General features: G+C 30.8%; 1 protein-coding gene across 1 annotated transcript; it reads right to left on the reverse strand.

Annotated features, from left to right (window-relative positions):
- Positions 1–5,951: 5,951 nt before the first annotated feature.
- LOC123292110 lies at positions 5,952–9,772 on the reverse strand. Its single transcript, XM_044872666.1, has 4 exons — positions 9,028–9,772; positions 8,667–8,968; positions 7,179–8,602; positions 5,952–5,964 (listed from the first exon to the last, which is right to left on the reverse strand). Exons 1-4 carry the CDS (start codon positions 9,770–9,772, stop codon positions 5,952–5,954), a joined length of 2,484 nt encoding a protein of 827 aa, XP_044728601.1.
- Between the last annotated feature and the right edge of the window lie 7,331 nt (positions 9,773–17,103).

Here is a 17,103-nt window from a genome sequence, read left to right on the forward strand (position 1 = left end):
GAGCAGAATTAAAATTATTAGATAGTTGTTTAGTGCGACCATGCATAAAAATGGACGACTTGCCACTGAAAAAAAAATTAAAAATACTAAAAATGGAGCGGATTCTAACGATACATGGGCCATCAATAAAAGTTTCACTGGATATAAGCCTAGATGGTACAGAAAACGAGGGGGTTTTTCTACCATCTAGGTTTGCAGTGTTGACGGACAACATGATTAAATTATTTAACACAAAACCGGGGTATTTGATGGTGGAGGAGAAAATTGGAAGAAGTCACCAATTAACGCTGCGCCTATTCGAAGATGATGTTAACGAAGATTGTGTTGACATCGAAGAAGAAAGTCAAGCATTATTTTAAAATCATTCCTATATTGAATTTTGTTACTGCAAGATATATATATTTTATTGTTATACATCAGAAATTTCCGAATAAAAAAATCATTTTATAAAATCTATGTATTTTTATTTTTAAATATTTATAATACAACACTGTTTTTTTAAATAAGAAACTTACAATAAAAATAACATTTTTACAATGTGATATTTTTTATTTTTATTTTTTTTTATAAATCACAAGTATGTGCACAAAAACGGTCCACTATAACAAATTTTTTATTGTTACAAGTATGTTCATAAAAACGTTCCACTATAAAAGGAGACTTTTTTTTATCAATATATGAATCGTGTAAAGAGTCGAACCCTAACCACCGGATTTTAACTTTGGATCCACGTTTAGCTAAGACCTTTTCCACTAAATAAATGTTTGGATCGTGAACTTTTTGTAATTCTTCGGCATAGAAACCACCCTTTATATCGTTGTTGTAATCCTTCAATAAATATGTTCTTGGGTTTGTAAGTTTCACCTCGTGAATGGTGAATATTTCTGGTAACTACTCCGATTTTATAAGTTTTTTAACAAAATTGATTTGATAACTACTTTAATACTCTGATTTTATCAATTTTTTTAGTAAAATTGTTTTTTTATCTGCTTTAATACTCTGATTTCTCAGTTCATATCTGGTTCATATCCAAATCTAACGTGACAGGAGAATTTTGATTTATTTTTATAAAACAAAGATTATTTAAGAAAATAACGTGTGTCTTTTTCTTGGGTATTGAATATGTTACTTATATGATATATAAAATAAGTAAATTATCAATCTAACTTAAATGCAGTCTTACTTATAAATCTAAAAATTTGAAATATCTCGAGAAGAGTTGATTTTATCATAAAAATAAACAAAATTTACCCTAATTACTGCTAAGAAACATAAAAATTGATCATTTTTTATTAAAATTTCGACTTAAGACTTAACAAATACATAAATTAAAATTTGGGGTACTTACTCATTTGAAGTCTAAATTAGTGTTCTAGCATACAAAGTTAACAATTTTTAAGTATTTCTGGCAAACAAAAAAGGTGTATGAAAATATATTTTCATGATTTATATTCACTGATCTATTGGTTGGTTTAATGGGGTCGAGTTTGTTAGGTCTGCGTGTTTTTAGCCCTTGCGTTTATCTCCTGTGATTATTTAAGAAAATAACATGTACCACTCTAATTTATTCAAAATTATTATGGAATGTATCTGGTGTTGTGATTTATCATACATTTATCCTCATTCTTAATTCTTAAAATCATATCATTAGATTTGTATTTAGAGTCAGTGTGGTGAAATTTTAGTTCAAAGAACAAAAAAAATATTAAAATTTATGTAAAATTAATAGTTTCTTAGACATTTTTCATCAAAAACATCAAAGTAAACCATTTTTCATGCAAATTTTATGTTTCTTCCACCTTATTGTCACTCACAAAAATAATAAGAAACAAATAATCGGGATTTACAACATAATGTATCACTGAAACACAATAGCTACTCCTTTTTTATGTGAAGTTTTTGTTTTTGAATGTTTTTTGTCATTTGAATAAATAATATGACACAAAACTAGAAAAATTATTACAACCATCAATTACTACCTGTAAAGTTGTCAATTATGTCTAAATTATTTGCACATTTACAAACTAAATTATCATTGAAACACAAAAAAATGTGGATATTTTGTGGAAAATTTGGGTTTTTCCTAACTTTTTTTGTCATTTTAAAAATACTATGAACTGAACTTATGGTAGAATATCAATTTTACCTATTAAGAGGCAATTAAATACCCAAAACACAAATTTATTTATATATTTTAATGAAATTTTGTTTTTTTCAACCTAGTATTGAAAACTTATGAAAAAAAATATTGATTCCAATAGTGATCCTAATATATTAATTGATAAATTAAGAAGGCTACATTCTACAAACATCGGAAGAGAAATACTATCTATAATCCATTACTTGAGGATTTGGCCTTGAAAAATATGATATCATCATCTTGTTACAAGTTCAAACTTGTTTGAAATAATTTTACACGTGACCGGATGTTAATATTTTTTTATTGAGCGATGTAATATGACACTTGAAATTTACATAATAAAAATACATGTTCAAACTTGTTTGAATGGACTTTGATCTTAAAATAATTTTGCACGTGTCAGCAATTTCAAGAATATGTTAATTTGACCTTGAAAAATATGATATCATCATCCTGTTACAAGTTCAAACTTGTTTGAAATAATTTTACACGTGACCGGATGTTAATATTTTTTTATGATTAAGCAATGTAATATGACACTTGAACGTGTTAGATAATAATTTGCAAGTCTGAATTCCAAGAAAAGAATATTATGAGTCTACAATTTTCAAGAATATGTCGAAATAGATATCATCTAACCTTGAAAAATATTGTAATTTGACACTTTAAGTATACATGATAAAATTCAAGATACGTGACCGGATGTTAATATTTTTTTATTGAATCAGCAATATAATATGACACTTGAAATTTACATAATAAAAATACATGTTTAAACTTGTTTGAACTTGTTTAAACTTGTCTGAATTCCAAGAAAAAATAATTATTTTGAATTACGATTATAAAAATATCAAATTACAACTTTTTTAGTGGTGGGGTTGTTTGAAATAATTTTACATGTGTCAAAACACGTGACCGGATGTTAATATTTTTTTATGATTAAGCGATGTAATATGACACTTGAAATTTACATAATAAAAATACATGTTCAAACTTGTTTAAATGGACTTTGATCTTAAAATAATTTTACACGTGTCAGCTATTCTCAAAAATATGTTGAAATAGATTTGACTTTGAAAAATATGATATCATCATCCTGTTACAAGTTCAAACTTGTTTGAATAAAAATACATGTTCAAACTTGTTTGAACATGTTTAAACTTGTTTGAATCGCATTAGATCTTAAAATAATTTTACACGTGTTATGAGATTAGAATAAAGGTTTTATTTAATAAAAATCTTATAAATATTTTTTTTTTTATTTATTAATGATTAAAATTTACATTTTAAAAAAAATTTACAGAAAAAAATTATTATTATGAATCTGAAAAAACACACAAAGTATTGGTGACACTACAGTATGGGATTAAAAAAGAAAAAGACGAAAAAGGCAAAGAAAACTATAAACTTTATAGCATCAGTGCGAAAGGCACGAAATGCCTTGTTTCTAAACAGACCAGTATTAAACTGGTCAAAACCAGTATTAAACAGACCTGTTTCTAAACAGACCAGTATTAAACCGGTCAAAACCAGTATTAAACAGACCTGTTTCTAAACAGACCTATTATTTCAAGTTACTCCATCAGTCAGTTCACAACCGATACAGTTTTTTTTTGATAAACATGTTTAAATGTGAATATTGTGATCTCATATTTTCTCGGAAATTTAATAAAAATAGACACATTCAGCGTTGTCACGCCTCTGATTTCAACAATGCTATTCAAAATATACATAATGATAAAGATTGTTCTATTGCTGAATCTAGTAAAAGAAAACGAACATTGAGCAATTCTTCAAAGAGTTCGGAATCTATCGTTGCTAAAACTTCAAAGTTAAAACCAAATGATGATGAATCATATGATGATATTTCATTTAATGAATCAGAGAGTAGCAATCAAAGGTTTAATCTGGAAATGAGTAGTGATAGAAGCAAATTGGATAATTCACAAACTAAACAATACAAGGAATATGAATCAGCTATGAATAGTAAGAGTGTCCTAGAGGTTGATGAAAATATTTCTTATTATAATGTTGATCCCAATGTATTAATTGATACATTAAGAAGTCTATATTCTACAGATGTTGGAAAAGAAATACTGTCTATAATTCATCACTTGCGAAAAACAAATATAATTAAATAACAAGTTGATATTAACTTTTAACATAAAATTAGTAATTTCTTATTAAAAATCATTTATGTATTTTGTTTTAATCTAAAATTGTAATTTTTTTTTAAATAAAATTTTTTTTTATCTAATCTGTAGTACAAGTTGATTTATTATTATTCCTTATAAAGAGCTTATTATCTAGGTTGATTGCTGATGCTTGTTAGGTTATTAAGCGCTGTTTATCAACTGTATAGGTCATTTAATTTGTGATCTTTCATGTGATAACATGCTTCAGACAACGAAACAGATAGCTAAGTTGAGAGATATTATACAGAAAAAGTATAACGCACTCAAAGCTGATGAACAAACAGCGACCATTTCATTAGAAAAAGCATTTAAGCCCATCACTGATCCGTTGAATAAGCTAGTAGAAAAACAAGAGAACAAAAATGATTTTACTCGAATTAATATAAAACGCAAGATGGAAGATGATACATTAGAAGACAATAAAGATGAACTATTAAATTATACGCCAATGAAGGCTCGAAAATTATTTGAAGATACTCCAGTAGTCACAAAACAAAATCTATCAGACACCTATGAGGATGATGCATTACACACTCCTGATGTTGTATTTAGGGAGATTATAAAATCACCAGAGAATAATCAGCATGCACTTCAGCATTTTACAAAGACTTATGGAGATATGGCCGGTAAATACATTTATTTTATATTATCGAATAAAGATGATAAGCTTATCGATAATATTTACGGATTACGTTATGATAATGCTGCTGATAGATTATATGTAGGTAATTCAGTGGTTCACATTAAGCATAACGATATACAAGTCAACGAAAAATGGTACGACGGGACATCAGGTTTATATGAGCTTTTAGTAAAACAGATACCAAAACATTATTCAGAGCAAGACATGCGTAACTATTTAGAAATTGTAACATCAACAAACGCTTATAGACGGAATTATGACTCTCGGGGTCAAATTCAAGGAACTAGAGGTTTAAAGTATAAAAAAATCATTAAGAAACATCTATACCCATCGGCTCCTGCTTCTGGTAGCGGTCTAACATTATCACGAGTAACTAATAATCCCATAGATTATGTGTACTGGAATACAATCGACGAACTTTGCGACAGATTACGGCTGTTATGCGCATCACGTGACGCGGGAAATTTCAGCCACCAAAATGAGATAAATAGTTTGATACAAGAGTTAAGGGAAGAAAACATAATATACTGAAAACCGGACCTGTTTCTAAACAGACCAGTATTAAACCGATCAAAACCAGTATTAAACCGGTCAAAAACAGTATTAAACAGACCTGTTTAGATACAGACCTGTTTAGATGCAGATCTGTTTAGATACTGACCTGTTTAGTTACAGACCTGTTTAGATACAGACCTGTTTAGAAACAGACCTGTTAAGATACAGACCTGTTTAGATACAGACCTGTTTAGTATTATCGGAGTAATTTGGAGTAATTTGGAGTAATATCGGAGTAATTTGGAGTAATATCGGAGTAATATCGGAGTAATTTGGAGTAATATCGGAGTAATTTGGAGTAATTTTTCCCAACCCCAGGTATTAGTGTAGAAGATGTTTGTGAATCAATATGAATTCTGATTCAAAATAATGATAATTTACCTTAAATGATGATGGATCCAAAGTTAAAGTCCGGTGGTTAGGGTTCGACTCTTTACATGATTCATATATTGATAAAAAAAGTCTTATTTCATAGTGGACCGCTTTTGTGAACATATTTGTGTTTTATAAAAAAAAAAAATAAAAATAAAAAATATCACATTGTAAAAATATTTTTTTTATTGTAAAATTTTATCTATAACATATAAAAACAGAGTTGTATTATAATAATATTTAAAAAATATATATTTATAAATTATCGAAAATACATTATAATTATTATTCTGAAAAGTGTCCATTGTCATCATCATCATCATCATCATCATCATTATCTTTTTTCATAAGATAATTTTCAATTATTTCTTTCACTTGAACATAGTCGGATAACTCGTCTGATGTAAATACACTGTAGTAAGATTGTTCAAAAATGGATAGTCCTACAATTCCATCTTTTTGTCCAGAGTGGATATTTTTTAAAATCCAGTTCCAAATTTGTTTGTCTTCATCGTCTGACGATGGGGAAAATTTCACTTCTAAGTCCATTTGTTCTACCTTATCAATAAGGTAGTTTAAAGTTTCCGGTCGACCACATTTAATTGCCATATTAACCGATGTTTTAAAATACTTTGTTAACACATTGTTTATAGTACTTAAACTACAATTATCTTTAATCATATTAACAATACAGTTGTTATCACTATTATGATTACCAAAGTCTTGCATTTTGTATGTTTAAACTAACACTAAATTGTTTTCTATAATAATTCAACCTAACTATCAATTTTTTGACACCCCCACCACTACTCTATCAATTGTTCATGCGCACTACTCTATCAATTGTTTGTACACCTATCACAATACCGAACCACTTTGAGGATCATCACAACAACAGCAGGACACATTTCTGAAACAACAGCAAAAATTAGCTAAATATTAAAAACATAAAATATAAAATACTTACACTCAACAAATAATGCTATAGTGGCCCCATGGTTTTGTTTCACATGAATTGTGAGTAATGTGTCGTTTTTGGTCAAATGGTGATAAGCCCACTTTCTGCTGTTTGATGGTATGTAAGCGGTGTCGCTTGGATTGGATGCTTTGCTGAACACGGTAAAAGTTACGGTTCTCAAGCAAACACCGCTTATAGTCCTCAAAAGTAAGTTTTCGGATAGCTGACTTCTTGAGACCCTTGGATCGTTTAGTCTCTTTTTTATTTTGCACCCGAATAGCATACATTTTGCTACGTAATCCGACAAATTCTAACATAACATCACCATTATTTTCATCGGACATTAAACCCTTGACTTTCTTATTACGTAGTGGTATACCATAGACGTTGTCGGGTGCATAGTCAGCCGTATCAAAACGATTAATATCCTGTTTCATGACCTCATAGACGTCAGTATTTCTCACGCTATAAATTAGACTATCGGTGTCTGTGTATAATAACCTGACATTTGTGGGGTTGTACCGTTGGTACATGTAGTTGTAGTGGAAGTCATACACAAACGTTTTCGATATGTCTAAAATTGTGAAGCCTATGTAGATGGGTTTGTTGAAACGTATCTGTGATTTTTTCATTTCAACAATACTGACGTCATTGTCGAGCACCATCATACTGTGAAAATTGGGTTTGGCAATTAATTTCTTCACACCATGTTTTCCATCCCAATTTTTTCGTATGTACACAACCCGATGTTTCCTCACATTCTCCATGGTTTTACCGAAGATGGCATTAATCATGAGTTTGAATAATGCTTTTTCAAACTCATTTGAGGCGTTCTTGCGCATCTCGGTATTGAACTCAATATATGGTTTCAACCATGCAGATTGATCGAATTGTAACACACGGTGGTATTTTGTTACCTTAACACCGAGTTGTGTATACAGTTTTAAATTCCTGTAGTGCACGACATAGTTGGTCTTATTGTAAAGGGTTGACAGAAGATATTTTTGTTTTGATCCAGGTGGTTTCGTTGTCTCCGGACATGGCGGTAAATCGCTAAAGTTATCATGTAGATGTTGGGGTATTTCAAGGTCTACTTCTAAAATGTACCCGACTGGTGAATCATCTGCAACATCCTCGATGTTTGGTGTGTCGACCCACTTAAAATTTCCTGTTGGTAGGTATCCACACATTGCTGCACCATATAGGTTCACCACATCATAATACATAAGGTAGACATCTTCTTGAGTTTTATCATACCCCTCTTCCATGTACTTATTGTTTGCCTTAGCATAGCGATTAGAACATTGACTTACACCGCCTCTGATTCCTTTCTCGATAAACAACAAGTCATCAATATCCGTGAACAATTCCAATTTGATATTGGTGTATTTCAACATGGCGCTCCACGTATAGCCAGGAAGTGTGTAATAGTGACTAGGATCGAGATTATAGCTATGAATACAAGTGTTACGGAAATTTTCAAAAATATCCGCAAGTAGTAACACATCAGTTTTCATATACAGGTCTGAATAATCACCTAGTGTATGTAAATTGAATGTGTTCCATACCTGTATCGCATGGTTATAATCCTCATCCGTTATGTGTTCATCTGTTAACACACTGTAGAACGCCTCCTTTGGTGGTAATTTTGTCTCTTGGAGACGTCCCCAGCTACTCATGTATTCATATGGAAATACACCTTTTCTCGTTAGCAATTGAAATTGTTCATCATTACTGACCTATAAAAAATTAAAAAACAAATTACAACCCTGTATTAAAAATTAATTATTTTTTATCATTTACCTCTTTATGTAAAATGGATTTTTTATCATTATCTAAATATGAGGCCAGATTTTCCAACTTGTCTGCGAGAAATCGGAAGGAATCAATGAATCTTAATTGAATGTCCGAGACGTGCTTTGTGAAACTGATGTACTTTTCTTTGTTGATGGGCAACACATCAACTTGACCGTCGATTTCCGTCAGCAGAGCTTCAATAATAAAATGCGAATCGTATCCACTTAAGTTGTGCATCACAACAGGTATCACCCTTGAATCTTGATAATGCAGATTACAAAATTGGTGTGCTGCTCCACGGTAGATACCTAAAATAGATTAATATAAAATTAGATGAAATTAAAAAATAATAAATAACCTGCATTACCTGTGCGATGTGAATGGTCGCGAACACGTATGGAATTGGATACGAAATCTTTACCACAAATGTGACACTTCTCTGCTGACATAAAATCCAGTTCTTGTTCGACGGTGAGCGGATACATTGGTTTAACGTGTTTTATTTTTTGCTCTAATGAGTACGCTACTTGTTCCAGTTCATGAACAAACCACTTGACACAATCAGCACCACGGTATGCCTTATAAAACGATTGGTTGGGATCATGGGTACAATGAACATAGTAACCTACACTGTAGGGTACATGTTTTTGAATATTTTTTGTATAAGACCCATGATCCATTTCCATGTCTTCATGATGTTGTGGTACCAATAGTGCCTCAAAGTCAGCGTACACCATATACTCAACACGTTCCTTGCTGTTGAAATCTTTGAACTCAACGAACCGCTCGTCATCAGTTTCAGGCATTCGTACCCGCACCGCTTCTTTTTCACCACAATTTACTGAATGCTGTTGGAGTTTGACTTCTGTAGCAAAATAGTTGAGACATCGATCACATAAATAAATTTTACCTACGTGTTTTGTTACACCCGATCGACTCAACTTTGCTAAATTTTTTATCCAGCAAAAGTGGTGACTGTTCCCATTCTCCACAGCCAATAGATGAATTTTCTTCCCCGCAGTGTTCGAACTAACGCGTACAGGGAAAATTTCTAAATCACGTAGAAACGTAACTTTGTAGCCGTACACGTTAATCGATAGCTGCGGGTTCATCTTTTCAAATTTATTAATTTGATCCAGAGACATGGGAAACTTTAATCCATCATATTTTAAATGATATTTATAGTGCGGGTACTTAGTTAAACGATGAGGATGCTTTTCAACCGGGTAAAGTGCTGACATTATCGACCATAGAAAACAATGCTGGTCTTTATTCTGGACATTGATCACAGCTTTTCTACATTTAATTGCAGATGGTAGTTCGCAAAATGTTCCAGCTGTGATCGGAGAGTACTTATTCATGTGGACTCGAATATTTATGATCATGTCAAGAGCCCAACCGCTATCGCGTTCCTGGAATTCTTCCAATTTTTTCAGCAAATAGTTTTTGACATGATCATTGTACCACTCCTGCATGTCCGTTGTCAGATACATTTCCTTGGCCGACGTTATAAAAGTTTTCAAATCCTCCTCTTTGGTGGTGGGCTTAATAAAATTGCCCGTGAACATAATATACACCTGAAAAAAATTCAAGATCTCATTAGACTATTTAAATTATAAATCTTAAATTTTACTTACCTTGAGGGGATGCTTCACTAGCTCACGCCGAACGTGTCTTCTAAACATTGGAAATGCCCGGTTGAAAAATATATTTGGATCTTTATAATCCAAATTTGTAATCATACCAGTCTTCACCCTACCCTGATGGTGGGTTTCAATTGTCTCCCAGATTAGATGTCGATTTTGTTTTTGGGTGACTCCACCACCTTGCTTAACTAAATCTAATCGCAGTCGGTTAAGTTGCCGCTGGTATGATTTACAAAGTCCAATATTAGCTTCAAGACGCAGAGGATTTTCTTTCTTTAACATCAACATCTTTTTGAATAAGCGGATGTTCTGCTTATTAAGTATCATCCATCGCTCAGCTTCCTCCACCGTCTTGATGAGCCTCAACGCTCTCTCCACTTTCTTCATCATATCAGTGCTACCACCTCGAGGTACCGCGTTTAGCGTTTGCATAACATTTTGTTCGTAGGTGTCCATCTTTCAAAAAAATTATATTTAAGTTTCACAATATTATTTAAAAAATTTATACACTTACCGTTATATTTTCAAATACTAAGCAAAATATACGTTACCGAACCGTTCAACACTAGAGTTAACTGGCAAATGAGTAATATTTGTTTTTTTTATAAAATATATAGACTAAGTTTAGAATAATAAATATATCAAAAACAAAATAATAATAATAATAATAATAATAATAATAATAATAATAATAATAAAAATAACGTAAAAAATATATGCGGAAAAAACTAACTGAAGCAAAGGTGAATTTCAAAAGAGATACTTCAACAGCTACGTACATCACTTTTTATAGCATTATCCCCACCACTAAAAAAGTTGTAATTTGATATTTTTATAATCGTAATTCAAACTAATTATTTTTTCTTGGAATTCAGACAAGTTTAAACAAGTTCAAACAAGTTTAAACATGTATTTTTATTATGTAAATTTCAAGTGTCATATTATATTGCTTAATCATAAAAAAATATTAACATCCGGTCACGTATCTTGAATTTTATCATGTCTACTTAAAGTGTCAAATTACAATATTTTTCAAGGTTAGATGATATCTATTTCAACATATTCTTGAAAATTGCAGACTCATAATATTCTTTTCTTGGAATTCAGATTTGCAAATTATTATCTAACACGTTCAAGTGTCATATTACATTGCTTAATCATAAAAAAATATTAGCATCCGGTCACGTGTTTTGACACATGTAAAATTATTTCAAACAAGTTTGAACTTGTTACAAGATGATGATATCATATTTTTCAAGGTCAAATTAACATATTCTTGAAAATTGCTGACACGTGTGAAATTATTTTAAGATCAAAGTCCATTCAAACAAGTTTGAACATGTATTTTTATTATGTAAATTTCAAGTGTCATATTACATTGCTTAATCATAAAAAAATATTAACATCCGGTCACGTGTAAAATTATTTCAAACAAGTTTGAACTTGTAACAGGATTATGATATCATATTTTTCAAGGTCAAATTAACATATTCTTGAAAATTGCTGACTAATGTCAACGTCCCGCCCCCCGTTCACTCTCCGCCACTATTGGTCAAAGCCAATGACGTCACCCCCCCGTTTATGCTTAGGCAGCCATTCCTCCCCACCAATTCAACCACACCTCCCGATGCCATCTTGATTTTTACAGCGCTACTATTGGTCAAAGCCAATGACGTCATCAATGCTTAGGCAGCCATTATCCCCCAACACCACACCTCCCGACGCCATCTTGATTTACTATTGAAAGTGGGCTCGATTATCTCATCTAACGTCCAATTCCCGCCCCCTTTAAGCCCCACTTCCAAGAAACACACTCCTGTCAACCACGCCCATCACTATTGGTCAAGCCCCGTTTATGTCATTCCTCACCCCCACCACACCTCCCAACGCCATCTTGATTTTTACAGCGCTACTATTGGTCAATGACGTCATCTATCCCCTCCAACTTCCGAGGTTTCCAACATTCACCTAGGTTTGCCCTTTTTTGAAAAGTGTACCATCAAAACGGGGTTACTTGAGGTCAAACTGGCCCAGAACATACATGACTCTTCTACTTATGTTATGTGTTCCAACAAGTGATTGGATGAAGAAGATTTGAATTTCCGCTCAAATATTTGATTTAAGCTAAAACTGCGGATACAAATTTTTAATTTCAAGTACGAAGTTAAAATTTAGAATTGAGGCAAATACCACATGCATATTATGTACCTACACTTGTGTATTCAAGTACCGCCTGCTCTTTCTTGAACTACAGTAGATCTGCGACCACCCATGACCAACAGATCTCTAGAATTTCTTAAAATCTGCCTATCTAGGCCCAAAATCCCTGACCATATCATTTAGTGCGTTCTTTAACCAAAAGTGTATAGAAGTTTTAAGCTGTTTACAGAAGCATATTAATAAAACCGACCACAGTGATCCATCGTCTTGAATGTCTAAAAATGGTAGTATTTGATAACTACGTGTGAGAGCTAAATTGGTATTACAATATTATGTCTTTTAAAATGTTTATTTATCTGCGAAACAAGTTTGTTTTGTAAACACGATCAATCTTTGTTTGGAAAGAATGTTAAATAACCTCAATAGATTTCAGCATATACATGGTATTGAAATAATTGGCAATGTCAATTGTTATAAATATCCTTTTTCATACTAAAATGTGTTCACTCACGAAAATAGCGGTTTTTTTTCAGAAAAGGTAGAAAGAATACATTATCTCACAGGTTACTGTAAAATTATTATCTTATTTTTTTCTAAATTATTATGCACTGCCCACGGTTATAACTGAACTTGGAAATAATTAATTTAAATGCTTTAAAATAAATTAAAATTCTATAAATAAAAATGATTTCTTTTAATTTGAAGCTTAAAGATGCATTAATTTTCCAAGAATTTAACTAACCTTCATTATAGAAATAGATAAATGTTACGTAAATATATGCATTTTGTGGTAATGAATTATCTCTTAAATTGCATATGAATATATAATTATAATAATTGTCGTAATATTAATATCAAAAATAGCTGTATTTTAGCAATTGATATTTAAACTGGTTGAGTCTATGAATTATTAAATAAGTGATAATGAATATAGATAGCCATGAAAATAGGAAAATTCCTTGATAATGATCGCATCCAATGCCGTGAAGATAGTGGGAAGATTTATGAAAGCCGTGTTCAACTAGGTCACGTAGGTAATCTCTGATTACAATATTGTATTGTTGTCAGACAATTGGGGTATTCTAAGATTAAACGAAATTTGGCGACCAGTTGTTAATAGGTAAACAATAAGTGCGGAATCCTTTAATATGGTAATATGTGATGGTAATCAATATGTCGCTGGTTCAAATCCCACTAGAAGAAATCGAATTTTTTTTAATAAACCTAATAAACCTGCTCATAAGGTTGTGACAATCACATAAGCATTTTGTTATAATATTTATAAGTGGTAGAATCTTTCAAATAAGATTGTTTTAAACTATGCTGTATTTCAAAACAACAATATTTGAAAGTTGTTTGACAGTATATTACTTTAATGCAAACTACTCATGCGTTTGTGTCAACTTCACCACTTGACTCCGAATGGTGGTTCGCATGATTACTAGCATAAATACCTTAGTATTTAAACTAGGATGACTTAACTGATCTCAAGGTCCTATGTGTTATTTTGATTGACCTACAAATTTTCAACGGAATCCTTTGAAATAATTGGAAATTTTTTCTAACTGTATACAAAAATATATTTTCATTTGCATTTAAATATAAAAAGTTGAAGATGATACTAAATAATTGCAGTTTTTAATTCCGTTAAGTGAAAATCCTTGACTTTTCTGGAATATCACATAAATTAAATAATTATTGCTTTTACTTTTTATTTAAATCATTCAGTTAATGATTGAATAATTAAATAATTAAATAATTAATCATAACATTATTATAAATGATTGTGAATATTCAATTTTAATAGATGAATCTACAATTTATTTGATTGATCATGATTGAAAACATAATTATCTTTAAATACGTACTATATTTTTTGGCAATTATTTCAAGGTTGTTAATTCATATGTTAAAATTATAAATTGGAAATTTATTCTTTCTTATTGATTGAATTTATTTCAATAATTTCCGGTTTTTTGAAAAGTAAATCACTTCAGAAATTGCCTTAATAATATTTAAATCCCATTTTCAATTATTAATGAACACATATATAAACTATTTAATAACCAGTACGATTCTTGAAGTTATCTTTTGGATAATTACTATTGATTCAATTTATCGCGAGGTTTCTCAAAAAAAAATTAACTTTGTAATTACATTATATTGAGTAGGTAACGAACTTTTATGTAAATTCATAGCCTGTACTAAACATACCTACGAAATAATGGATCAGAAATTAGGATAACTATGAATAATCAAAAAATATAACATTTATATTATTATTTAACCTGTGAGTGTATTGATATAAAATAATTAATATTTGATATTATATTTATTATAATATCAAAATAGAGTTTTCTTTTGGCTGTGTCGACTAGCCACTCTCTCATCACGCCTTTTAGAACATGCATTCAAAAACAACTTTAAAAAAAACTTGTTAATTTGAAATGATATTACAAATACATGGAAGAGGGCTACAATTTATTTAGAAATAAAAGAGATATTTTGAACTGAAATTTTCCTTTTAGGTAATGGAGGATTTGTGATGAGAAAGTCATAGTTTTTCGATTTTTCCATAAGTTTCAAGTTTATCCTCGTCGGAAAACAACAATTACTCATCTAGCATACGCTATAATATTATGACACTAGTAAATAGCAAGACGGGCTATATCATATACTAGATGATTAATTAATAGCATATTAAAGTATAGCCCTATATAAGTCCAAAGTTTTTGCGACATATTCTATAATTATGTATCGCTTTTAATTACTGAAGCAGTGTTTCTTGTTCTCTCTTGAAAATCACTTCTTTTTTCTTTCTTTTCGATTATTAGCATTAAAAACTAGTGGCTTAGAATACGGTAAGAAAGTGTGCATGCCATGATTTTTCGGTGTAAACAAAATATTGAAAACTGCACTAAAGGAAAACTGCATTAACAATAGTTATGGAGGCAATGCAGCATGGGCGTCAGACCCATACTGCTTGGCAATACCCACTTCAGGTGGATAGACCTATTCGATACTGTAATAATACTTATACTAAAATATAAACTATAGCATCTCTCACTATACCATACCAGCATTGTAATAGACACCATGCATTTCTCACCGTGTAGTTGGGGTAGCCTTTTACGTAATCTTAGTACCTATTACGCTTTATTCTTCTTCAAAGGAAAAAAAATCACTATGCTATGCCTGCGATGAAAATTGTTACAAATTAATCTAGGAAAATAATCCAATACACAAATAATTGAAGGCGAGATATCACGAAACCAAGCCCTGCCTGCATTATACAAAATATTCGCACGTAATTTAAAATAAATTTTAATACTAAATATGATTATAAACATTGTATCGGTGATAGATATTACAAAATCGTGACTTCATTATTCTAATTGAATTAATTAAGATGCTGTTATATTCAGGTATAACAAATGGTACAGTACAAAAGGTTGAACAAAACTAATACGTTCTAAAGTTAACTCCATCATCTCACGTTAGATTGAGCTGGGCACTAATCACTCGTATGTATCGTAAGGAAATACATCATTTATAAACTTTTTTTAAGTGTTTTCATTACAAATGCTTGAAATTTGACAACGAATAACGGCATATGGTCAAAGCTAGAGTTTTTAAATTTCTTTGTTCTAAATTATTATGGAAATTTACACCGTTCAGGAATAGAGGTAACAAAAATGGAGCTTGGATTTATTGCCTAAATTGAATCAAATAAACGTCTACGAGATGCACATGGCACAATATTTTGTTAAACAATTAATAATTAATTAATAAAAACAATTAATAAAAAATTCCCCTCCCCAAAAATGGCCCCCAAAAAGTAACAATTATTTTAATTCGGTAGAGTCGGAGTGATGCCAAAGCCTAACCTCACCTTGTGTCTCATGAAACATTAAGTTTATATAAGTCACGTTAATGCAATTAAAAACTCTACTCAACTTTTAGGAGGAATAGAACACTCTATTAAGTCAATGAATCAGTGGTTCAATTCAACTTAGTTTGAATTAATTCCCTTTCCTTTGTAAAGCTCTCTACAGATGTTTCTGAGTTTAATAGACCCAACGTTCCCACTGCTGCTTAAGAATCCACTAGAATTAACGTATACTTCCATATAAGAATGCAAATCTTTGAATTAAACATATAATTCGCATACCTTATATCATTGTAGTATATTAGCATAGTGCATTAGCATTCATAGCGTTTATAAAAATATAATTCAACATATTTGCCAACTTAAAAATTAATTCCACTCTAATAAAAATTTCAATAATTCAATTCAATGCAAATGGACTGGCTAGTGTTTTAATTATATCGTTCATGTCCGATGTACAATGTAATAAAATCCACAAAATTTATTTTCACTTTCTTATAAAAATTAAAATAGGCGTTTAGCGTGATAAAACTAGAAATAATTCAAAATCAATTGTATTTCAATATTTTTTCAGGATAACGGATAATGAAAACCAGCGTACTTTCAGCAGGTCATGAATATTATCTCTTTTTAGGTTACGTCATTAAAGATGAAAAATGAAACCCTTATAAGTTTGTCATATCCATCAAGACAAACACAAACACCAAATTTTAAACATATTTAAAAAAACTTAATGTATATGTTTAGA

The sequence above is a fragment of the Chrysoperla carnea genome, chromosome 1 (genome assembly GCF_905475395.1).
Source record: "Chrysoperla carnea chromosome 1, inChrCarn1.1, whole genome shotgun sequence".
NCBI lineage: Eukaryota > Metazoa > Arthropoda > Insecta > Neuroptera > Chrysopidae > Chrysoperla > Chrysoperla carnea.